The 26,502-nt window shown below is 41.0% G+C and overlaps 2 protein-coding genes across 6 annotated transcripts in view; both read right to left on the bottom strand.

The window, feature by feature from the left end:
* Positions 1-714: 714 nt before the first annotated feature.
* The window catches only part of LOC102970127 (olfactory receptor 4B1-like), a 53,282-nt gene continuing 27,494 nt past the window's right edge, over positions 715-26,502 (bottom strand). The window contains exons 1-4 of one of the 5 annotated variants that reach the window (XM_042959654.1): positions 23,067-23,180; positions 6,410-6,583; positions 5,968-6,169; positions 715-1,684 (exon numbers count right to left, since the gene is read on the bottom strand). In XM_042959654.1, coding sequence (XP_042815588.1) covers positions 715-1,644 — 930 coding nt within the window. In that variant the 5' untranslated portion in view covers positions 1,645-1,684; positions 5,968-6,169; positions 6,410-6,583; positions 23,067-23,180. Of the gene's footprint in view, positions 1,685-3,262; positions 3,332-5,967; positions 6,170-6,409; positions 6,584-23,066; positions 23,181-26,502 lie in introns of those variants that run through there. The other 4 variants (XM_042959653.1, XM_042959655.1, XM_042959656.1 and 1 more) reach the window with 4 other exon arrangements.
* Positions 20,599-22,491, bottom strand: LOC102969845 (olfactory receptor 4B1). Its single transcript, XM_007082172.2, has one exon. It carries the CDS (start codon positions 22,138-22,140, stop codon positions 21,205-21,207), a length of 936 nt encoding a protein of 311 aa, XP_007082234.2. The 5' UTR covers positions 22,141-22,491; the 3' UTR covers positions 20,599-21,204.

The following is a 26,502-nucleotide window of genomic DNA, read 5'->3' as shown; positions in this document are numbered from 1 at the left end:
CAATGAGCTGTATCTGGCTTAAGCAACACCCCAGTGCCCAGACAGCAACTGTCGAGAAAGAAAAACGTCTTCTAAAATTGTCCAAATTAATGGTTAACAATACCTCCACTGTATTTCACATCCAAGAGACATTTCCATTCTAACAATACCTTATTCCTGTGAAATAAGGCTCATAATGAGGAATTTCAGGCATTAGAATCAGGTAAATAAAGCAGGGGTACCAAATGAAGTATAAAAGCCTCCGTGGCACTCCCACAAGATCTCACAACACTATCAGAGAAGGACAAAGCAAAACATAAACTTCTGTCTCCAAGTGCCACAGACTTTCCACACCCCACAGCATGCTAACACCAAGAGGCAAAGTGAATGAAGCCAAGGTTGCACAGGTAGAAAACAATAGGGTGGGAATTCACAGTCTAGGTAATCCCTCCCTGAAGGCTGTGGTGCTTCCAACTATGGGCAACAGAAGAAGAGAAGAGATGCAGCTCTTCTCCCAAACATTCTCCAAACTACAGACAGCAATGAATTGGTGCAGCTGTGATTAGTGCAATGGAATATAAGGGGCTCATCTAAATACAAAATATAAATATATAAATCTATATATGTATATATAGACAAACAGGTTAACTTTTCCTCAATTCCTCAGAGTTGACTGAAACCAGAATGCATATTTGGTCACCCCCTAGACATGACAATTTTTTCGTGTTTTCATTTTTAGTCCCTCCCTGAATTCATTCTCTTCCCCCACAGCTTCCTCATGGCATTTTTCACCTCTGCATTCCTGAGTGTGTAGATGATGGGGTTCAGCATGGGGGTGACAACTGTGTAGAACACGGCCACCAGTTTGTCCTCAGTGAAAGTAGAGGGAGGCCTCATGTAGAGGAAGATGGCAGGTCCAAAGAACAAGACGACCACTGTGATGTGAGAGGCACAGGTAGAGAGGGCTTTGCGCCTCCCCTCTGCAGAATGGTTCCTCAGGTTGTACAGGATGACAATATAGGAGGACACCAGGAGGAGGAAGGAGAAGATAGAAAATAATCCACTGTTGGCCAACACAATAACCCCCTCCACAGAAGTGTCAGTGCAGGAAAGCTTGAATAACGGATGGAGGTCACAGAAGTAGTGGTCAATCACATTGGGACCACAGAAAGACAACTGGAGAGTGATAATAATCTGGACCATGGAATGAAAAAAGCCCCCGAGCCAGGATCCAGCCACCAGAAGGCGACACACAGACCGGCTCATGATAGTTGTGTAGTGAAGGGGTTTGCAAATGGCCACATAGCGGTCATAGGCCATTACCGTCAGCAGGAAGATCTCAGTAACTCCAAAGAAGTGGAAGAAGAATATCTGAGCCACACAGCCCTCCAGCGAGATGGTTTTAATCTTGGCAAGTAAGTCTGTGATGAATTTAGGGACAACAGTGGAGGAGTAAGTGATCTCCACCAGGGACAAGTAGCTAAGGAAGAAGTACATGGGGGAACGCAGACTCTTACTGACATTGACTGTCAGAACAATGAGACCGTTGCCCACCACTGTGGCCAGGTACACAGGAAGAAACACCACAAAGCACGCCCTCTGCACTTCTGGATCCTGGAAAAGACCGACGATAATTAACTCGGTCACGTTATTTGTACTCGCCATGGAATCTAATCAGGTGTTCTGGGCACAGGTAATGAGAGACCTGCAATAAAACAAACACAGATGGTAACCAATTCTCCTCATTTATAGCACGTTAGACAGTGTAAACCACTTTACAATACACTAATCACCAACCCATTCATTTAGCCCACATGTACTCACTCAGCATTAAATATTAGCAACCTACAACAATTGCATAATAGAAAATTAAGGCTCAGAGAGAAGGTTATTTAACCAGAATCACACAGAAAGTGGTGAATTCTGGCTTTCAGACTTCAGCCAGGGCTCTTTCGAGTTCACCACCAGTTGATGTGAATTTGAGGGGCCATTCAGGTTCATAGCATGCACTTTTACTATCTTCCCTGAAGCTCTCTACTATCGAGGGATCCCCGTGACACGCTTGTGCTCCCAAATTCCTTGTTTCCTTCGTCTGTGCCCTGGGAAACATCTTCCCACTGATAATTCTTCTCTTCCCAAAAGGTCAAGTACAGTTTTCTTCATTCAGTTATACCAGTCTTCAACCTATCATAACAAGAGTCATCCCCTGGAACAGGGGAACTTTTCCACACCTACATCTATCTATTCAGACTATGCAGAATTACGGAACACACTCGTGCTAACAATGTCATATGATGCAAAACAATATTCTTCAGATTTAAGGTGCCATATTCAGAATATTTTCACCACATATGAGCCATGAGAAATAAGGAATAAATAGTATGAACATCTTGCTTCTCTGCTCTAAAATTTATCCTCCTTGCATGTCCCCTTATCCCTGAAATTTTCAAGAAATACTCTTTTGAAAAAGTAAAAGTGGGGGCGCCTGGGTGGCTCAGTCGGTTAAGCGTCCGACTTCAGCTCAGGTCACAATCTCGCGGTCAGTGAGTTCGAGCCCTGCGTCGGGCTCTGGGTTGATGGCTCAGAGCCTGGAGCCTGCTTCAGATTCTGTGTCTCCCTCTCTCTCTGCCCCCCCCCCCCCGTTCATGCTCTGTCTCTCTCTGTCTCAAAAATAAATAAACGTTGGGGCGCCTGGGTGGCGCAGTCGGTTAAGCGTCCGACTTCAGCCAGGTCACGATCTCGCGGTCTGTGAGTTCGAGCCCCGCGTCAGGCTCTGGGCTGATGGCTCGGAGCCTGGAGCCTGTTTCCGATTCTGTGTCTCCCTCTCTCTCTGCCCCTCCCCCGTTCATGCTCTGTCTCTCTCTGTCCCAAAAATAAAAAAAATAAAATAAAATAAAATAAAATAAAATAAATAAATAAATAAACGTTAAAAAAAAATTTTTTTTTTAAATTAAAAAAAAAAAGAAAAAGTAAAAGTGTACCTAAACAGCAAGGACCTAAATCAACAGAAAGAAACAACAGTCAGTGATGTAGACAGATGGGAACAGAGCCGTGTGTGTCGAAAATCATCAGGTAAGGACATGGTGATGTGTGAAATATCCTAAGAGAACAGATACAGGACTTCTCATTTTTTAAAAAAGTGTATGAGGAGATGAATATGTTAATCAGCTTAACTGCAGTGATCATTTCATTATGTATATCAGAACATCAAGTTGTAAATATTAAATAGATATCATTTTCATCAAAGAAAGAAAATGTTTAAGATTAAATAAAGTCATCGAACCTGAAAACATTGAGAAACTAGTATTCAAGAGCAAGAAAATAGTAGAAAAATAGACCGTGGCATTTCAGAGATGCAGAGTATCCTTGATCCTTGACATCGGGCTCTGATTGAGTCCCTTATTCCTCAAATAAATTCCCCTCTTTGCTTAAACTAGTTTGATGGGTTTTTGTTTCTCGGAAGCAAAACCTCCTAAGATAGGAACCTAGGAAAATAAATAAATAAATACATACATACATACATACATACATATATACATACATAAATAAATAAACAAACAAACAAACAAATCTGAAAAGCATAGTTGGGACACCTGGGTGGCTCAGTTGGTTAACCGTCCAACTCTTGATTTTGGCTCAAGTAATGATCGTGTGATTCGTGAGTTCAAGCCCCATGGAGGCACAGAGCCTGTCTTGGATTCTCTCTCCCTGCCCCTCCCCTCCACTTGCACACATTCTCTCTCTCTCTCTCTCTCTCTCTCTCTCAAAATAAATAAATAAACATTTAAAAAGAAAAAGGAAAAAACTGAAAACCATAGCAATATTAAGAAAGTTCAAAATATAGTTATGAGTTAGAAAGAACAAGTGAAAAATATTCCCTTTACAAAGAAGTTATGCAGAGGGGCGCCTGGGTGGCGCAGTCGGTTAAGCGTCCGACTTCAGCCAGGTCACGATCTCGCGGTCCGTGAGTTCGAGCCCCGCGTCAGGCTCTGGGCTGATGGCTCGGAGCCTGGAGCCTGTTTCCGATTCTGTGTCTCCCTCTCTCTCTGCCCCTCCCCCGTTCATGCTCTGTCTCTCTCTGTCCCAAAAATAAATTAAAAATGTTGAAAAAAAAATTAAAAAAAAAAAAGAAGTTATGCAGAGAAAACCATAAAAATACTAAAGTAACATCAAAAAATTCATGTATAAAAGACAAAATATATCCACCCAAAGTGATTTTTATAAACTCAGGTTTAAATAATAAAATTCAACATAAAGATTTCAACTCTCCCTAAATTTATCTACAAATTTAAGCAATCTTAATCATTTCCAATGGAATTTTTCTTTGTAATTTATATAATTACACTAAAGTCCATCTATAGGAGGAAAACAGCCAGGAAAAAGTGATCAGCCATCCACCAAAGCAAAATAGATAGATAGATAGATAGATAGATAAAATAAAACCTGCCCATCCAAGAGCTAAAGTTTCCAGGAATATAGGTACAGCAGAGAAATTACATTGATACCCATGCTAAGCATAAGCAGTATTGCTAAATTCATCAGCGCAGGGCCCTTGACAACAGGTGCAGTGCTAGGAAAACCAAGCACCTAGAAGCATTAGGAATATCTAAAACCATCTCAGCACCCTGGAAAATCAAGTGAATGGATGGTTAGAAGACAAGAATGTGAGACTCCCCAAGAGTGTGAGACAAGAGTGTGAGACTCACCTTTTACCACAGCCTCACTCACGAGCCCAAGAAAAGGATTTGGACAGAGATTAGGGTTGCAGTTGATAAGACTAACTATGGAGACACAGGAGACCTACAGGCAAGTGTGACCTGGAAGATACTCTGATCACACCCTCACCCTCCATGCTGCTCAGGCTGTAGCTGAGATCACATTTGACCCATGCCTTCCCTCATGCCCATTCCAGTCATCATCACAGCCCATTCATCTCTCATTAAACCATCCCCCTGTGTGCCCTTTCTCTCCATTCTTCCCGCCACCCCTTCTCACACACTGTCAGCAGATGCCCAAATTACCAACACCTCTTCGTCTTCAGATGCTCCTGCCTATCCATCCTGCACACTGCAGCCAGAAAATTGTGTCCTAGATCCTTCTTTCCTCGGATCCTCCCCAGGCATGGCAATAGCTGGGGGGAAACCTGGACTCCCCTGACTTAAAGACCTTCACAGACTGAGCCACCTCAGCAATCACCCTCTTACCCACTAAACTTTGACTCATCTCTGTTCACATCCTCTCCCCGTCCCACAGCCCACCCTGCTATTCCCACCACGGACCCCCCCCTTCACCCTCTCCTCGTTCTTCCAACACTATCCACCTTCCAACCCAGTTCCGCTGTGTTCAGCAATACTCCAAGCCATCTGTACCTTCTCTTCCCTGAGCGTTGAAAAATACTTTGGTGATTACCCTTCAGTGTAAATCTGGTCATGATACTTCTCTACATAAAAATCTATCAGTATCTCCCTATTGCCCACAGCCTAAATTATAATATTCTTAGCATGGAGTCCAGGTCCTGTTTGAACTGGCCATTGTCTGCTTTGCACCCTTATTGTCATTCCCAAATGACTATTACACAACTATTTCCAAACCAAAGAGGTCCTTTCTTCCTTCTCTGTGTTTAGTATTCCTTCTTTCTAATTGCAAGACGAATCTCACTACAATAAGAATAATGTATCCATTCCTCTGTGCTCTTACAGTAACATCATATTTCTTTTTTAGCAATTAATAGATTCTTTATATTGGTAGCTCTGTAACTATATCCCAAAACTGTAAAGGACATTAAACTGTCAAATTTTACATTTTAGATAATTTCACCACAATAAAAATAAATATGTAAATGGAATTCATTATCCCCCTTCCCCAAAAAATCTTCAAAGCAAACTACCTCATTTATAAATGAACACCTGTGGCTTAAAGAGCCTGACTTACCCAACATCCTATGGTTGCTTAAAGACTTTGGACCTTATTTCCAGCCATATCACCCACCTTGAAGCCACAAAATCTGGTGTGGTTTCATTCTACCTTGGAACGAGGAATTGGGTCAGATGGATTTCAAGTGTACTCAAGTGCCTCTAGCTCAGCATGAAGGTAGTCACTCTGTTGGAATAGATAGTTTTCAAGGTGACGATCTGGTTGGAGATGCTAGGATAGTGTGCAGCATTATTTTCCTCTCTAGGAATCCTGGTCCCTGGAAAAGTAAGATGCTTTGGCTAATATTCCCCACCTAGCTGATTTCTCACTGAAGGGTCCAGCGAACACAGTTCATCACACTCAACTAAGCCCCTAAGAGTGGTGAAAATATTTAGAGCTTTTAATCAAACCTCCTCTATTTACAAATGGGGCAACAGACACTGAGAGAGATCAATTGCTTCCCAAAGCCACACACTAGATACTTGACAGGTTAATAACTTGGAAATCACTAAGCTACCTTCTGATGGCTCTGGATGGTTGTTGCTACTGCAATTCGAGAATCAGGTCTTGTCCCCAGTAACAAAACACCATGTTCCTGGGGGCTTTCAGAAAACAAATGATGGCATCTATGATGAATCACAGAAGAGGAAAGTTCAGAGGATCTGGATCTGCGTTGATATTTGGATAATATCTAAGAAACAAATAAAAGCCACAGGAATCAGCAAACTCAGAGAATTTAAGATGCTGTGTTTTATGTAGAAAACATACCCACCCACTGAGTCGAAGGGTTCTGATTAAATGCTTAGATCCTTGAACTATTTAAAATAAACTAAGCCACACACTATAATCAAGGGAACAACTTCCCCATGGAATTTCTTTTCTCTCGGGTGAAACTGTCAATTAAACTTGACTTCAGAAAGGTTCAAAATCTGCTCCCATTAGTGACATTTCTATAAAGTTTTGACACCCAACAATGAGACAGTAAGAGAAGAAAGTTGAAGGAAGGACATAAAGGGAACTTTTTTCCAGACTGAACGACTAAGCATGGAAAGGAGAATGAAGAGAGAGGAAAGTGAGGACTGGACAGGCGTCAGGACACTTGGGCACTAGCTCTGGTCATAACTGATTAACTACTAATCTGAGTATGCCACTCACCTCTCCACTTCTTGCTCCCCCCTGGTTCTCCTTCTATATAAGATGACAGAGTTAAGCTGGATCACCCCCATCGTACCTTCCAATTCTAACATTCATGGATTCATGTATAAGTCACTTAGGGTCCCCAGTGCCTCACCCTCTCCTTCAATAATGATGGTGGTGATAATAATGTAATCGACAGGGGGCAGGTCTGACTGTGAGCCAACACAGCAGGCCTCTCCCCCAGAGGACCAGCATAGGCCGCACCCATGCACCAAATCTACTGATCATGGAGTGCTCCAAAGTGTAAGCTTCACTTCTAGTGAAGATAGGACCAGGCTTTTTTTTTTTTCCTTTGAAATCAGAATTAGAGTTTTTTGTTTGTCTGTTACCTTTTCTCATTTTTTTGGATCAGGCTTCTTTTTTCTTCTTTCTTTCTTCATTTTTCTTTGGAATCAGGCTTATTGTTTTTTGTCTGTTTGCTTGGGTTTTTGTTCCTTTTCCTTTTCTCTTTTTTGGATCAGGCTTTTTTTTTTGTTTACTTATTTTTGAGAGACAGAATACACAACCAGGGGAGGGGCACAGAGGGGAACAGAGGATCTGAAGCAGGCTCTGTGCTGACAGCAGAAAACCCCTCCATAGTCTGAACTCATGAACGATGAGATCATGATCTGAGCCAAAGTCAGATGCTTAGCTGACTGAACCACCCAGGCATCCCCAGCCCTTTTTTTTTTCAATCAGGCTTATTTTAACAAACAAATCAAAGCACACCTAGTTAAAGGTCCAAACACTCCCCACTGTAGGCAAGGGGGAACTCTGAAGGGGACTGACCTGTGGGAAAGAGCAGCCACAACACAACAGCAGAGTGCACACAGCATACACCAAAAACACTTCTTGAAGCTCGAGGCCCTGGACAGCGTATGACCCCTTCTTAATATAGCATTACTCTTGGGAGCAGGAAACAAGACTTCAACATGCAAGAGACAGAAACCTAGACAAAATGATGAGATGGAGGACTTCTCCCCAGAAGAAAGACAAGAAGAAATCACAGCCACAGTCACGGATTTAGTCAAAACAGATATAAGCAATATTATCTGAATAATAATTTAGAAAAACAGTCATAAGAATACTACATGGGCTTGAAAGAAGCACAGATGACACCAGAGAAACCTTTCAGAGATCAAATACCTAAAACTAGTCAGGCTGAAATAAAAAATGTTATAACTGGGATGTAAAACAGACTGGATGTGATCACAATGAGGACGGAAGAAGCAGAGGAACAAATACGTGATATACAAGATAAAATTATAGAAAATAATGAAGGTGAAAAGTAAAGGAAAAGAAAACTATTAGATCACAAATATAGACTTAGGAAACTCAGTCATTCCATAAAGCTCAATAATATCCATATCATAGGAATCCCAGAAGAAGAAGAGTAGGAAAAACAGGCAGAAAGAATATTTGAACAAATTATAACTGAGAACTTCCCTAATATGGGGAAGGAAAGATTCAATCAAGTCCAAGAGGCACAGAAAACTCCCTTCAAAATCAACAAAAACAGGTCAACATCAAGACATACCAGCAAAACTTGCAAAATACAAAAATAGGGAATTCTGAAAGCAGCTAGGGACAAAAGTCCTTAATCTACAAGGGTAGACACGTAAGGTTAGCAGCAGACCTGTCCACAGAATCTTGACAGGCCAGAAAAAGTGGCAGGATATATTTAACATGCTAAGTGGGGAAAATATGCAGCCAAGAATATTTTTCCAGCAAGGCTGTCATTCAGAACAGAAGGGGAGATAAAGAGTTTCCTAGAAAAGCAAAAACTAAAGGAGTTTGTGAATACTAAGCCAGCTCTGCAAGAAATATTAAAGAGGACTCTTTGAGAAAGAAAGACAGACCAAAAGCAACAAAGACTAGAAAGGAACAGAGACAATCTACAGGAACAGCAACATTGCAGATAATACAATGTCACTAAATTCATATCTATCAATAATCACTCTGAATGTAAATGGACTAAATGCTCCAATAAAAAGATATAGGGTATCAGAATGGATGAAAAAACAAGACCCACCCATATGCTGCCCATCACAGACTCCTTTTAGACCCAAAGACACCTGCAGATTGAAAGTGAGGGGATGGAGGACCATCTATCATGCTAATAGACACCAAAAAAATAAAAATAAATAAGCCAGAGTAGTTATACTTATATCATACAAACTAGACTTTAAACCAAAGACAGCAACAATTGATGAAGAAGGGCACTATATCATAATAAAAGGGTCTATCTAACAAGATGATGTAACAATTGTAACTATTTATGCCCCAACTAGAAACAGCCAAATATACAAATCAATTAATAATGAAATAAATAAATTAATTGATAATGATACAATAATAGTAGGGGACATTAACATCCCACTGACATCAACAGACAGATCATCTAAGCAGAAGATCAACAAGGAAACAATGGCTTTGAATGACACACTGGACCAGATAGACTTAACAGACATATTCAGAACATTTCATCCTAAAGCAGTAGAACACATATTTTTTTTCAAGTGTACATGGAACATTCTCCAGAACAGATCACATACCTGGTCACAAATCAAGCCTCAACAAATACAAAAATATTGAGACATACCATGCATATTTTCAGACCACAACATTATGAAACTTGAAGTCAACCACAAGAAAAAAATTGGAAAGACTACAAATACATGGAGATTAAAGAACATCCTACTAAAGAATGAATTGGTCAACAAGGAAGTAAAAGAAAAAATGAAAAATATATGGAAGCAAATGAAAATGAAAACATGACAGTACAAAACCTCTGGAATGAAGCAAAGGCAATCATAAGAGGGACGTATATAGCAATACAGGCCTTACTCAAGAAGTAAGGAAAGTCTCAAATACACAACCTAACCTTACACCTAAAGGAGCTGGAAAAAGAACAAATAAAGCCCCAAACCAGCAGAAGAAGGTAAATAATATAGATTAAAGCAGAAATAAGTGATATCGAAATAAAAAAAAAATGGTAGAACAGATCAACAAAGTAGGCACTGATTCTTTGAAAGAATTAACAAAAATGATAAACCTCTAGATAGACTTATCAAAAAGAAAAGAGAAAGGACCCAAACAGATAAAATCACAAAGGAAAGAGGAGAGATCACAACCAACACCATAGAATTACAATTAGAAGAGGATAGTATGAGCATTTATATGCCAACAAATTAGGCAATCTGGAAAAAAATGGATAAATTCCTAGAATCATATACACTACCAAAACTGAAACAGGAATAAATAGAAAATTTGAATAGAACCATAACCAGCAAAGAAATTGAATCTGCGTTCAAAAATCTCCCAATGAACAAGTGTCCAGGGCTAAGTGGCTTCCCAGGGGAATTATACCAGACATTTAAATCAGAGTTAATACCTATTCTTCAGAAAGTGTTCAAAAAAAAAGAGAGAAATGGAAGGAAAATTTCCAAGTCCATTCTATGAGGCCAGAATTATCTTGATTCCAAAACCAGACCAAGATCACACTAAAAAGGAAAATTACAGACCAATATCCCCGGGGAATATGGATGCAAAAATTCTCAATAAGACATTAACATATAGAATCCAACAGTACATTAAGAGAATTATTCACCACGATCAAGTGGGATTTATTCCTGGGCTGCAAGCATGATTCAATATAAACAAATCAATCAACAAGATACACCACATTAATATAAGAAAGGATAAGAACCATATGATCCTCTCAATAGATTCAGAAAAAGCATTTGACAAAATATAGAATCCTTTTTTGGTAAAAACCCTCAAGAAAGTAGGGATAGAAGGAACATACCTCAACATCATAAAGGCCATACATGAAACACCCACAGCTAAGATCATCCTCAGTGGGGAAAAATAGAGAGCTTTCCCCCTGAGATCAGAAACACAACAAGGAGGTCCACTCTCACCGCTATTGTTCAACATAGTACTGGAAGTCCTAGCCTCAGCAATCTGAGAACAAAAAGAAAGAAAAGGCTTCCAAATCTGCAAGGAAGAAGTCAAACTTTCACTCTCCACAAACATGATACTCTATGTAGAAAATCCAAAAGACTCCACCAAAACATTGCTAGAACTTATACATGAATTCAGCAATGCAATAGGGTATAAAATCAATATACAGAAATCTGTTGAATTTATATACACTAATAATGAAGCAGCAGAGAGAGATATCAAGGAATCAATCCCATTTACAATTGCAACAAAAACCATAAGATACCTGGGAATAAAACTAACCAAAGACATAAGAAAAATCTGGACTCTGAAAACTACTGAACACTTGTGAAAGAAACTGAAGAGGACACAAAGAAGTAGAAAAATATTCCATGCTCATGGGTTGGAAGAACAAACATTTAAAATGTCTATACTACCCAAAGTAATCTACACGTTCAATACACTCCCTATCAAAATAACACCAGCACTTTCACAGAACTGGAACAAACAATTCTAAAGTGTGTATGGAACCAGAAAAGACCTTGAATAGCCAAAGTAATGTTGAAAAAGAAAAGCAAAGCAGGAGACATCATAATTCAGGACTTCAAGCTGTATTACAAAGCTGTAATCATCAAGACAGTATGGTACTGGCACAAAAACAGAGGCGCAGATCAGTGGAACAGAATAGAGAACCCAGAAATGGACCCACAACTATATGGTCAATTCATCTTTGACAAAGCAGGAAAGAATATTCAATGGAAAAAACGACAGTCTTTTCAACAAATGCTGTTGGAAAAACAGGATAGCGACATGCAGAAGAATGAAACTGGACCACTTTCTTTTCTTACATCACACACAAAAACAAATTCAAAATGGATGAAAAACCTAAATGTGAGAGAGGAAACCATCAAACTCCTAGATGAGAACACAGGCAGCAACTCTTTGACCTTGGCCGTAGCAACTTCTTACTAGACATGTCCCCACAGGCAAGGGAAACAAAAGCAAAAATGAACTATTAGGACTTCACTCAGATAAAAAGCTTCTGCACAGGGAAGGAAACAATCAATAAATCTAAAAGGCAACCTACAGGGGCCACCTGGGTGGCTCAGTTGGTTATGTGTCTGACTCTTGATTTAGGCTCAGTTCATGATCTCATGGTTCATGGGGTTGAGCTCTGTACCAATAGCACAGAGCCTTCTTAGGATTCTCTCTCTCTCTCTCTCTCTCTCTCTCTCTCTCTCTCTCTCTCTCTCCCCCCTCCCTCTCCCTCTCCCTCTCCCTCTCTCTGCCCCCCCATTCACATGCATTCTATCTCTCTCTCAAAATAAATAAATAAACATTAGAAACAATAAATAAATTAATTAATAAATAAATAAAAGGCAACCTATGGAATGGGAGAAGATATTTGCAAATGATATATCAGATAAGGGGTTAGTATCCAAACCTATAAAGAACTTATCAAACTCAATACCCAAAAAATAAATAATCCAGTTAAGAAATGGGCAGAAAACATGAACAGAAATTTCTCCAAAGAAGACATACAAATGGCTAAAAGACACCTGAAAAAACGCTCAACATCATTCATCATCAGGGTAATATAAATCAAAACCATGATGAAATACCACCTTACACCTGTTAGAATAGCTAAAATTAACAACTCAAGAAACAACAGATGCTAGCAAGGATGCAGAGAAAGGGGAACCTCTTATACTATTGATGGGAATGCAAACTGGTGCAGCCACTCTGGAAAACAGTATGGAGGTTCCTCAAAAAGTTAAAAATACAACTACCCTATGACTCATCAATTGCACCACTAGATATTTATCCAAAGGATACAAAAGTACTGATTTGAAGGGGTACATGTACCCCAGTGTTTATAGCAGCATGAGCAACAATAGCCAAATTATGGAAAGAGCCCAAATGTCCAAATGACGAATAAATAAAGATTATGTGGGGGAGACACACACACACACACACACACACACACACACACACACACACACATATACAGAATATTACTCAGCCATCAAAAAGAATGAAATCTTGCCATTTTCAATGACATGGATGGAACTAGAGTGTATTATGTTAAGCCAAATAACTCACTCAGAGACAAATACCATATGACTTCACACGTGTGGAATCTGAGAAACAAAACAGATGAACAAAGGGGAAGGGAAGGAAAAATAAAATAAGATAAAAACAGACAGCGAGGAGAACCATAAGATACTTTAGCTCAACAGAGAAAAGGAGCAAATTCATAGTCCTGCCCAACTACTGAGTATAACCTCCAGTCCCATCCCTCTGGGAAGCATGAGCATAGATATCTGGCAGCCATGAGCACATCCTATGGCCTGCCCAGGCGGGGAGCCACGCCAGAAGCCCTGTCCAGTTGTTGAGTGTAGTTTCTGGCCCTGCACAACCAAGGAACCTGAACAGTAACCCTGAGCAGCCTCAGAGCCCAGCCTACAGCATTGCCCAACCATAGAGCCCCAGCCTACAACCCCACCTAGCAGAAGAGTCCAGCAAAAAGGCCTACCTGACTGCTAAACACAGCCTGTGTCCTTGGCCAGGCAGGGATCCAGCCCAATCACAGATCATAGCCTGCAGCCCCAGCCAACCAGCAACCTCACGTGACCATGGAGCATAGTCTCTAGCCCCACCCAGTTTCAGGAGGCAGCCTGAGGCCCAACCCAAACACAAGCACGGTCAGTGCCACCCTCCAACTGGAGAGCACAGCCTGAAGACACATCTGACCAGGAGCTATTAGATGATATGTTCCCAATGTTGAAAGAACAAAACGGTCAACCAAGAATACTAACCCCAGCAAATGTGCCCTTCACAAACAAAGCAGAGAAAGACTTTCCCAAATGAGAAGAATTGAGGGAGTTCATCACTACTAGAGATGCCTCACAAGAAATGCTAAAGAGAATTCTACAAGCTAAAATGTAAAGATGCTAATTAACATAATAAAAACATATGACTGCGTAAAATTCATTGGTAAAGATAAATATAGTCCAAGTCAGATTCTCTAATATTATAATTGTGGCACATAAATCAATTACAAGTCCAGTTTAAAAGTTAAAAAATAAATGTATGAAAACAACTGTAACTGCAATACAGTCAAAAGAGCTGGCTCCCGAGAGTTAAGACCTAAAAATAGTCATCCACAGATCTGTCAGGGTCCTGGGGCCCAGGAGCAATCTTGCCCCTGATCTGGAGAAATAGCCACAAGTTTGCAGCAGAAGTGTGTGGACCCGTGACATCCAATGTGGTAGCCACCAGCAACATGGAGCTATTTAAATTTAAGCCAGTTAAAATTAAATAGAATTAAAAATTCAATTCTTCAGGATGTTATGCATACTCAAATACTAATTACCCACATGGCTAGGGACTACCATATATCAGCAGAGATATAGAATACTTCCATCATCACAGAAAATTCTATTGGCAATGCTGATCCAGACCACAGCAGTTTCAGAAAACAGAATGTTTTTTTAATGTTCGTTTATTTATTTTGAGAGGGGGGAGGGGCAGAGAGAAAGGGGGAGAGAGAGAATCCCGAGCAAGTTCCACACTGTCAACACAGAGCCCAATACAGGGCTCGATCCCACAAACCGTGGGATCATGACCTGAGCAGAAATCAAGAGTAAGACACTTAACCAACTGAGCCACCCAGGCACCCCCAGAAAACAGAATGTTCACCTCCATGTAGGCAGAAATATCTCCATCTGATATATCGCTGTATATCCCTCACACTTAGAACAATGCACAGCACATAGTACATGCTCATTAAATCTTACTGAATAAGTTATTAAGTAAACCTAATAGGCCTGAAATAGGTGAATGATTAAGTAAACTATGGTACAATCAGACTGTTGATATTATCAAGCCATTATAAACAACTTTTGTGAAAACTTTTAATTGCTCAGGAAATTGGTATGTAATATACTGCCTGAGAATACGCTATTACATCCATTCTCCCCTTTCTCTTTAAGTCTTTAATTTCTGGTTAGTTAACATACAGTGTAGTATTACGTACAATGTAGTGATTCAACACTTCCATACAATAGCTGGTTCCCATCACGAGTGCACTCTTTAATCCCCATCACCGATTTAACCCATCCCCCGCCCCCCTCCATTCTGGTAACCATCAGATTGTTCTTAATAGTAGAGTCTGTTCCTTGGTTTGCTTCTCTCTTTTTTTTCCCCCTTTGCTCATTTGTTTTGTTTCTTAAATTCTGCATATGAGTGAAATGATATGGTATCTGTCTTCCTCTGATTGACTTATTTTGCTTAGTGTAATACTTTCTAGCTCCATCCATGTTGTTGCAAATGGCAAGATTTCATTCTTTCTTATGGGTGAGTAATATTCCATTGTATATACAGAACACATCTTCCTTATCTATTCACTAGTTAATGGGCCCATGGGCTGTTTCCAAACTCATCTCCTTAGAAACAGAACAGAACCCTGATCTTAGCTAAACATAATTCCACCTAGAATAAAAGATTACAGTTTCTGGTCTCCCTTGCAATTAAGGATAACCATGTGATTAATTTCAATCAGATAAGATGAGAGCAATATCATCATGTGGCACTTTTGGATAATCTTCTAAATTAGAAAGTGATTAGCTTATCTTTCCTTTTTCCCGTTTCCTGCTTCCTGGGATATAGAGGAAATGCTAAGAGTGGCATTGTCCAATAGGCATCCATTAGCCACATGTAGTTTTTTAAATTAAACTATTAAGTATTAATTAAACTATAGTTTAGTTATAAACTATAGTTATTAATTAAACTAAGTATTAAAACTTAAAAATTTTTAAATTTTAGTCCCTTGGTCTCACTAGCCCATTTCACTGCTCAACAGCCACTCCCAATTTGTTCAGCACAGGCACAGAACATCTCCGGTGTGGCATAAAGTCTGCCTGGACAGCAGTGGTATAGAGCTCTAGCAGCCCTTTGAGGTCTTGAGGTTGAAGCTGGGTGCTGAAGACAGCACAGTCTGGAATTCTGATAATATGTCAGGCTTCCACAGCCATACTGGACTTTCACCCCCTGTACTTTTGTACTTCCGTTTCATTGACATTTTTTTCTGCTACATACAAACCTATACCTAAAAAGATTAAATAATAAATGAGGAAAGACTTCAAAATTCTATATACAGAGAAGCTCGTGACACTAATTTTTCTTTTGACTTCCAGTGGCATGACAAATAGTTCTCCATCCCCTCACTTTACATCTGAAAGTGTCCTCAGGTCAAAATGAGTCTCTTGTAGACAGCAAATAGATGGGTCTTGTTTTTTTATCCATTCTGATATCCTAGGTCTTTTGGTTGGCGCATTTAGTCCATTTACATTCAGTGTTATTATTGAAAGATATGGGTTTATAGTCATTGTGATGTCCATAGGTTTCATGCTTGTAGCGATGTCTCTGGTACTTTGTCTCACAGGATCCCCCTTAGGATCTCTTGTAGGGCTGGTTTAGTGGTGACAAATTCCTTTAGTTTTTGTTTGTTTGGGAAGACCTTTATCTCTCCTTCTATTCTAAATGACAGACTTGCTGGACAAAGGATTCTTGGCTGCATATTTTTTTCTGTTCATCACATTGAAGATCTCCTGCCATTCCTTTCTGGCCTGCCAAGTTTCAGTAGAGAGATCGGTCACGAGTCTTATAGGTCTCCCTTTATATGTTAGAGCACGTTTATCCCTAGCTGCTTTCAGAATTTTCTCTGTATCCTTGTATTTTGCCAGTTTCACTATGATATGTCATGCAGAAGAGCGATTCAAGTTACGTCTGAAGGGAATTCTCTGTGCCTCTTGGATTTCAATGCCTTTTTCCTTCCCCAGATCAGGGAAATTCTCAGCTATTATTTCTTCAAGTACACCTTCAGCACCTTTCCCTCTCTCTTCCTCCTCTGGAATACCAATTATGCATAGATTATTTCTCTTTAGTGCATCACTTAGTTCTCTAATTTTCCCCTCATACTCCTGGATTTTTTTATCTTTTTTCTCAGCTTCTTTTTCCATAATTTTATCTTCTAGTTCACCTATTCTCTCCTCTGCCTCTTCAGTGCAAGCCGTGGTTGTCTCCATTTTATTTTGCAGCTCATTAATAGCATTTTTTAGCTCCTCCTGGCTGTTCCTGAGTCCCTTGATCTCTGTAGCAATAGATTTTATGCTGTCCTTTATACTGTTTTCAAGCCCAGCGATTAATTTCATGACTATTATTCTAAATTCACTTTCTGTTATATTGTTTAAATCGTTTTTGGTCAGTTCGTTAGCTGTCATTATTTCCTGGACGTTTTTTTGAGGGAAATTCTTCCGTTTCGTCATTTTGGATAGTCCCTGGAGTGGTGCGGCACTTCCCCTGTGCTGTCTTGAATAACTTGTGTTGGTGAGCGGGGCCGCAGTCAGACCTGATGTCTGCCCCCAGCCCGCCGCTGGGGCCACAGTCAGACTGGTGTGTGCCTTCTCTTTCCCACTCCTAGGGGTGGGATTCACCGTGGGGTGGCGTGGCCCATCTGGGCTACTTGCACACTGCCAGGCTTGTGGTGCTGGGGATCTGGCATATTAGCTGGGGTGGATCGGCAAGGTGCACAGGGGTGGGAGGGGCAGGCTCAGCTCGCTTTTCCTTCAGAGATCCGCTTCGGGAGGGGCCCCTCTTCCGTGGACCTCTCCTCTACGCTTGGCTCCGGAGAATCCGTTCTGCTAGTCTTCTGGCGATTTTCTGGGTTATTTAGGCAGGTGTGGGTGGAATCTAAGTGAGCCGCAGGATGTGGTGAGCTCAGCATCCTCCTACCCCGCCATCTTCCCAGAAGCCCCCGTTTTTTTTTTCTAATTTTTCTTTAATGAGATGATTTTATATTTATTCTCTGAAAAATACATGTTTCAATGCTCAGAATCAACCATTGAGAACTAACTACATGGTCTCCAGTGCTAAGTGGCATAATTAGACTGACACTTCTGTGAACTGAGAAGTTGTTTTTAACATTTCACAACATTCTCTGGCTCTTAAACAATGGGGAAAAAATGTATTCCTTTAATTCCTGTGTTTTTCCAGTGAGACCAGAACAAAGCGAGTAATTAACTCTCAATAGACCCACCAAGTCTCAAGCCTCACTAGGGTAAGGGAATCCTTGAGAATTTTGACAATTCAGTTACTATAGATGTTTTCTGCCCCTGCAGTATTCAATGACTCAGAGTTTGTTGATGATGTCCTTTTTCAAAGCTCTCAGTGAAGAACCCAAACATGCACATTGAGTAAGTGGCTCCTATCACAGCCTGCATCCTAACACCCCAACCTCTGCAATACAAGTTCAGTTCCAGACTGTATGCTTTAAAATATACATTAACAAAGTACAAGCACATTCAGCATAAAAGACAATGGGGAGGCTACGATATGGTCTATTCCTTTTTTTTTTAATTGAAATATAGTTAGTTGACCTACAATACAGTCAACATCTATTTAACAAACATTTATTGAGCACCTACAATGTGCCAGGTACTGTGCTAGGCTTTCAAAGCAATTAAGTGACAGAGAATGTTTAGCCCAAAGAAGTCTCAAAACCAAAGAACTGAATTGCCTTTAAACTTTTTGGTATGCAATCGAGGCCTATTCTGAGTAGCTCAAAAGGACGAAAAGAAGACCTACATGTGGACAGACATGTAATTACCAACAGCAACAATAACAACGATGATGGCTAATATTTATTGGGTCCATGGTACAACTCTATACCCTGTTATTTTCTAAAAGCTTTATGTATGTTATTGTATTTAATATTCAGAATAATCTTATGAAGTGCATGCTATTATTAATCTTATTTTAATTATGCAAAAACACATGTTTAGAGAAATGAAGTAGTTAGATCTTGGGTTGTGGCTGAGAGGCAACTGAAACATCCTACTGAATTTCAGAGCCTGAGCCCTTAAAATTTTAACAGGCAGAGATGTGCTCTTCACCATGAAAGTGTTCAGAAAGAATCAGTGAGAATTGATATACAAAGGACAGTACATGGGCATCAAGGGTTAATTCAACAAGCACCAGCTACATGCATTCACCCAGCCACAAAGAAGGGTGAACAGTCTTGCCCTTGAAAGAAACATGTATAAAATAATTACAATCAGAATAAGGGCAATGATAAATATAACCTTGGACAGGAGACATAAATCCAACTCAAGGAGGAGGGAAGTCAGAGAAGGCCTCATAAGTGAGATGACTTTAACCCACAGCATAAAAGGATGTATACGATTTTGCCATATAGAAAAGGCTGGTAAAGTTATTCTGGGCAGAAGTATTTTCTCAGGGTTTAGTGATGGTCATCTATGACCATGATTACTGGAGAAGTGGGGAAGATTTCCTGCTGCCTTGAAAACCACTATTCACCTACATGTTCAGTCAGCACCTAAGGAGAAAGAGAGAAGCCTCTAAGGCCCAGAGCACACCTGCAATGCTTCATCCCTCTGCAAGGAAACTGCCTGAATTACTTCATCTGATCCTCAAGGAGAGGTGGAAGGACAGAGCACAAATGCAAAGCCAGTCTTTGTAATTCCAAAGCCAAAGGGGCAAATTTTATTATAACCTCTAAATTGTCCACAATGATATGAGTCGGTTGGGTGAGGTGGAGTTTGGAGAGGTGAAAGAATCTACGAGGTCACCAAAATGAGGAAGGAGTACATGACAATGAAGCTACTGTTGGCCAATACAATAACCCTCTCCACAAAAGTGTCAGTGCAGGCAAGCCTGGATAATAGCTGGAGACCAGAGGAGTCACGGCCAGTCACAGCAGGATCACAATAACAGAGACATAGACTGTCTCATCCTACTTCACCAAGAAACACTAATAGGCATAAGAAACGGACTTGGCATGGTCACCTAGAATAAAGGACAGAAGTCTGGAGTAGAAACATGCATGGGTAGTATTTCCCTTCCTTTAATTCTTCAAGTTAGGCCTAATAAGAATTTTCTACATTCTGGGGGTGCCTGGGTGGCTCAGTCAGTTAACCATTCAACTCTTGATTTTGGCTTAGGTCATGATCTCACAGTCTTGAGGGCGTGGAGCCTGCTTGGGATTCTCTCTCCCCCTCTTCCTCTGCCCCCACCATGCTCACATTTCCTCTCTAAAAAATACATATATATTAAATAAAAATAAATTTTAAAAAATAAAAAATAAAAAATTTCCTACATTCTGTATTTACATTTGGATAAGGCTAAAAGTGATCTTTTCCTTAAAATGTTTGACTTGATCTTTCCCTATTGCTATCTAGAACCTATGCCCTTTTGATATATTTTTTTTAACTTATGGATACTGGACATTGTGAAAAGGCCTGTGGAGACTGAAGACCTACCTTTTGTACCAACATGTCACAAGAATCGAAATGGCCCCAGGGACTTTTTCAGTACTTGTAATCAGACAGTCCATGGTACAAGACACCAAGAACCAATCAGAAAATAGAAAAATTCATGGACACAATTTTCTTTTTTTTTAATGTTTATTTATTTTTGAGAGACAGAGCGTGAGCAGGGGAGGGACAGAGAGAGAGGGAGACACAGAACCCAAAGCAGGCTCCAGGCTCGGAGCTGTCAGCACAGAGCCCCACATGGGGCTCCAACCCACAAAATTCAAGACCATGATCTGGACCGAAGTCAGGCACTTAACCGACTGAGCCACCCAGGTGCCCCCAGACACAATTTTCAAAGATACATTTCTCCACAGTGGAAGAGAAGATCATATTGGCACTCTCCTCAAATATCCCATGATAATTCCTCTGTTTGGTTCTCCTTCTTAATGAAATATAAGCTGTTGTCATTAGGAGACTGAACACAGAAAGGAGAAGGAAGGGAGGGAGGAAGGGAGGGAGGGAAGAAGGGAGGGAAGGAGAGAGGAAGTATGTCATAGAAGTACTTTAACTTACAAAACATCTGTCAAAATATTCTCCTTTGCATTTGCCATTTAGTTTGAGTCTCAATGTTACCCAACCTCATGATATTCTTGGATATCATAGAGGCAATCTGATCTCTTCCCTTGGAACATTATACCAAGATACAAGCAAGTGTTTGGTTATTAAGGAGAATCACAGCAACAGTAACATTAAGTCCTTACATTTGTTTTTGCCATTCCTGAATGTCCCACTGAAATCAAAATTCATTTCAAAAACAAAGAATAATTAGATGTTTTTCTTTATCACTTTCCCATTTTTATTCCATCCCTAAGTTCTTTTTGCCCCACAACCTCCTCATGGCAATTTTCACCTCTGCATTTCTGAGTGTGTAGATGATGGGGTTCAGCATGGGGGTGACAACTGTGTAGAACACGGCCACCAGTTTGTCCTCAGTGAAGGTGGAGGAGGGTCGCATGTAGAGGAAGATAGCAGGTCCAAAGAACAAGAGGACCACTGTGATGTGAGAGGCACAGGTAGAGAGGGCTTTGCGCCTCCCCTCTGCAGAATGGTTCCTCGGGTTGACAAGGATGATAATATAGGAGGACACCAAAATGAGGAAGGAACACAGAGCAATTAAGCCACTGTTGGCCAACACAATAACCCCCTCCACAAAGGTGTCAGTGCAGGCAAGCTTGAATAATGGCTGAAGATCACAGAAGTAGTGGTCAATCACATTGGGACCACAGAAGGGTAACTGGACAGTGATGAGAATCTGTATAATGGAGTGGAAAAAGCCCCCAAGCCAGGAGCCAGCCACCAGTACATGACACAGTTGGCGGCTCATAATGTTCATATACTGAAGAGGCTTGCAGATGGCCACATAGCGGTCATAGGCCATCACCACAAGCAAAAGGATCTCAGTGACCCCAAAGAAGTGGAAGAAGAATATCTGAGCCACACAGCCCTCCAGCGAGATGGTTTTAATCTTGGCAAGTAAGTCTGTGATGAATTTAGGGACAACAGTGGAGGAGTAAGTGATCTCCACCAGGGACAAGTAGCTAAGGAAGAAGTACATGGGGGAACGCAGACTCTTACTGACATTGACTGTCAGAACAATGAGACCATTGCCCACCACTGTGGCCAGGTACACAGGAAGAAACACCACAAAGCACGCCCTCTGCACCTCTGGATCCTGGAAAAGACCGACGATAATTAACTCGGTCACGTTATTTGTAATGGCCATGGACTCCATCTGGAGAAAATGTATCTCAGAGAAGAGCCCTGTGACAAAACAAACACATCATAACAACAATCCTTCATGTTTATTTAGCACTTGCCTGTTAATAGAGCCCTTTTGCACATATTATCTTATTGGTTTATTTTACTTATTTATTTGTTAATATCACAAACGTTTATCCATTCACTGCCCAACAGTCCACTCTATACAAGACACTATGCAATCTATCTTGCAAAAAAACTCCATGATCTCCTTATCGCAAGGGAGAAAACCAAAGCTCAAAGGGGTTGGGAATTAGCGAAGCCTCCCAGTAAGAAGTGGATCCAGAACAAGAACCAGATCATTTTATTCCAACTGGTATGTTATTTCAAGTATACCACACTGGAAATAATAATCAACATTTTCAGCATTAATAACTATCCATATTACCAACAATTCTCCCATTCTCAACATTTCTCATCATGCCTTTGCATGAGAAATTCTCAAGTAAACGTCTCGTGAATCCCTGGTTTCCTCCATTTACTTCCCAGAAATGCCAATTTCATTCATAGTTCTCCCTTTCTAAAGAATATCTTCAATATTTTCCTTACACGAATTATCTAAGTTTCTGGATTCTCTCAGGTCCTATGGTTTTGCTCAGTCCCACATCTTCATGAATTTTTACAAACATTTCGAGAAAATTTTGATACCTGGGGTCCAAGTGGACATCTGGAAGTTGTTGAGAATATAGGTCAGTATCAAACAACAGTTCGAATGTAATATATGGGGATTCACCAGTTTGCTTGTTTCTGTCTTTCAGTTTTCCCACCATTGGTATTTTTTGTCAGCAGGAGGTGAGGATTTATTTTAATTCAGTTCTTTAACCAAATGTTTTATTAAGTACCTACCCTGTGCCCAGGCGATTTGGGACATACAAGAGAAGAACGAACGATGGCTCTCACCTTCAGGAAGCTTGTAACTACATGCGATTCAGCAGCACGTTCATGACACGAGGCAGAGGAATCTCTCAAAGATTTTCTCTGCTTTTGAAATTGGGTTGAAGGTGTCAAATCACTATGTTGTACACCTGAAACTGATGTAACGTTGTGTGTCAGCTATACCTCAGTTTAAAAAAAAAAAAAAAAAAGTAAGACTACCCTGAAGTATTTCTTATTCCTTTTATTTTTTTCTTCTTTCACTTGGGCTCCCACACTGAAATAAATTAAATACCTCCCTCATCACTAATCTTTCTCATAGTAAAAACTAGAAGATATACAGAAGGTGAAAATACACTGAGAGAATCCTTGGTGAGTCACCTGGCTAACACTGGAGAAGAAACAGGGGATTGTGTGGCATGAAAGAAGGGCACTGAAGAAGAACAACTGAACAGGAGAGGCGAAGCAAGGGGAGGTTCCCTTTCTGTTCCAGAGGAAGGGAAACAAGGAAACACCAAAAACAACCCACAGACTCAGGGAGCCTGGGTGGCTCAGTCAGTTAAGCGACGGACTCTGGATATCAGCTCAAGTCATGATCTCGCTGTCATGAGATCGAGCCCCTTGTGGGGCTCCATCCTGGGTGGGGCCTGCTTGGGATTCTCTGTCTCCCTCCCTCTCTGCTCCTCCCCTCTGTGTGTGCTCTTTCTCTCTCAAAATAAATAAACTTTAAAAATCTTAAACAAAAACAATCCAGCCTCTGGTGGCCGGAGGAAACCTCAAGCATGTGGTGACCTGATTTCACCATTGTCACTGTCATTGTCACCCCGACAGCCACAGCAGCAGATACTGTTGTCCTTTAATCAGTAGCTACTGCGTGCTGGACTGTGATAACCATTGTCCCCTCAATTAATTCTTCCTGTACCACTTTGAGGTCGCTAATTGGTAGGTGAGTCAATTGTGACTCAGAGAGGTTAAGTAGCCTGCCCAAATACAGCTTGTGAATGATTGAGCCAACGCTGAAACCCAGGCCTTTCTAGAAAGGGAGAGAGGACCACCACTCCTCAGCCAGATGAGAAAGTGGTTGGCCACTCCAGCACCTTACAGAAATGACATCAAAACCCATGGTTGATATAAAACTTGTCCAAATCCATTTATTATGCCTTCCCTGTGAATAGCAGGAACATGGCAGGCAACTGCAAGTTATCGGGAACATTTCAATGCCACCATCTCTGGAATAAGAGAGACGAAGAAGCTATGTGGGACACTGAGCAGAGTGTGAGACTTGGGAATGTCCCCTCCTCCCCTGCCCCTCATGGCACGGCTTTAGTCAGGGGTTAGAGCTGCAACTGGTGACTCTGACCTGTGGAGTGGGTATCTCCCAGCAGGCGCGCTCTGACAGACCCCTCTTCTCAGGGGGTCTTACAGCAGCACCGCCATTCTGCTCAGCCCTCAGACTTGAATCTTTGCAGTCACCTCTGACTCCTGCCTCTCCTGCTTTTCCCACATTTACACACTCTCCACAACCCACTGATTTCACCAATTTCCTCCTCCATCTTCCTGAAGTCTCGGTCTTCAGGCAGGATAGGAGCCCATGTGAGGATCACCGCAGATCCTCCATGCACCGACCGTCTCCAGGTGTCACAGGTCTTTCCCCCCCCACCCCACCTCCCGCCACCTCCCGCCAGCCTGCATGCTGAAGTCAGCATTCTCCCTGAGTCCCTGTGCTCGGATCACTCAGACACCACCCTGTTGCCTGGATACAGGCCTCCACTCCTCCACTGACTTTCAGAAGCTCTAAAGTATTTCCCCATGCCCTTTTAAGCCAACTTCACTCACCTCTAAATACATATTCTTGCTCTTCTTAGAAGTCCCCTCACCTTCACAAAACAGATGAACATAAGGGAAGGGAAACAAAAATAATACAAACACAGGGAGGGGGGCAAAACAGAAGAGACTCATAAATATGCAGAACAAACTGAGGGTTTCTGGAGGGGTTGTGGGAGAAGGATGGGCTAAATGGGCCAGGGGCACTAAGGAATCTACTCCTGAAATCATTGTTGCACTACATGCTAACTAATTTGGGTGTAAATTTAAAAAAATAAAAAATAAAACAAGTTTAAAAAATTAATTAATTAATTAATTATTTTAAATAGTCCCCTCACCTTCTCATGAAGGTAAGCTGATAACCACCACAGGAGCATCTTACTTTTCACATTACACGCCATGCCTGCCCCTCCACCTCCCGATCCAAGTCCCACCCACTCTACAGTGTCCGCTGCCTAGGAAGCCACCCCGGTCACTTCCACACTTGTGCGTTCGTCTCAGCTCTCGACTCTGGAAATGAGTTTAAGCAATCTGTCTGTTCAGTGCAATGAGGCATGTGGCACCGAGTTCATAGCAAGCCCTCAATAAACATAAGCTATCTTTATTATTGTTGTTACACTTCTAAATGCAAATCTGAACACATCATGCAGTGACCTGAAATCTATCAATGGTCCCCCTGCCTACAAGGCTAAGTCCAGTAGTATTTGCATGGCATGTACGAACTGGAGCCCGTTCTCTAGTTTCCCTGCTGCCACTGCTCCCGGAAATAGACATCTTTCTCCCAAACTTGCTCTTTGCACGTATGCTGTTTACATTTTGTGTGGCATGCACACCTCAGCTTTCTAACTGTTTACTCTTGTTTTATTTTTTTTTAAGATTTCATTTTTAAGTAATCTCTACAATCTCTACTTGGCATTGAGTTGGGGCCAACCCAACCATGCTCCAATGACTGAGCCAACCAGGCACCCCAAGGTTATTCTTGTTTTAATGCTCAGATCAAAACCACTCAACATTCCCCTCTAGCCAACACTTCTGTGTTTGTTTGTTTGTTTGTTTGTTTTTTACATCTTTCTGCTGGAATATTTACCAATTTTTATCATAATTACTGTTTCAGTATCTGTCTCCCTTAATAAGCGGAGCTTGTTCATGTCTGAATCTTCAGAACTAAATACACAGTAAGTACTCAGTAAATGTTCACGGAGTTGAATTTAAAAATGAAGAGATTCTCAAGGCACCTGGGTGGTTCAGTCAGTTAAGCATCCAACTCAATCTCAGCTCAGGTCTTGATCTCAGGGTGGTGAGATCAAGCCCCACGCTGGGTTCTGCACTGGGCATGAAGCATACTTTAAAAAAAAAAAAAAAAAAGGAAGAAGGAAAAGAAGAAGAAGAAATTCTCTACCACCTACAGTTAGAACCATACAATTTATTACATTTGATTTTTATAGAGACTTTTATTGCTTATTGTGGTTTCATGTTGCCTATTTTTGTCTTCAGTTTATTACTCCTCAAACCCACACGGCACCTAAGTGTCAACCTTACAGATGGTGCTCACTATATATGTAGAGTTTTGATTGGTAAGTTGATTAACCGGTAGAATTGATAAGAAAGAGTAGGTTATTTAATGCTGTCTACATTTTCC

Source organism: Panthera tigris, chromosome D1, assembly GCF_018350195.1.
Source record: "Panthera tigris isolate Pti1 chromosome D1, P.tigris_Pti1_mat1.1, whole genome shotgun sequence".
NCBI lineage: Eukaryota > Metazoa > Chordata > Mammalia > Carnivora > Felidae > Panthera > Panthera tigris.
This window is presented reverse-complemented; position numbering and strand designations above follow the sequence as displayed.

Excerpts from the sequence above, each read along its gene's own strand:
- LOC102969845 (XM_007082172.2), bottom strand. The coding sequence starts at position 22,140 with ATGGAGTCCATGGCCATTACAAATAACGTGACCGAGTTAATTATCGTC.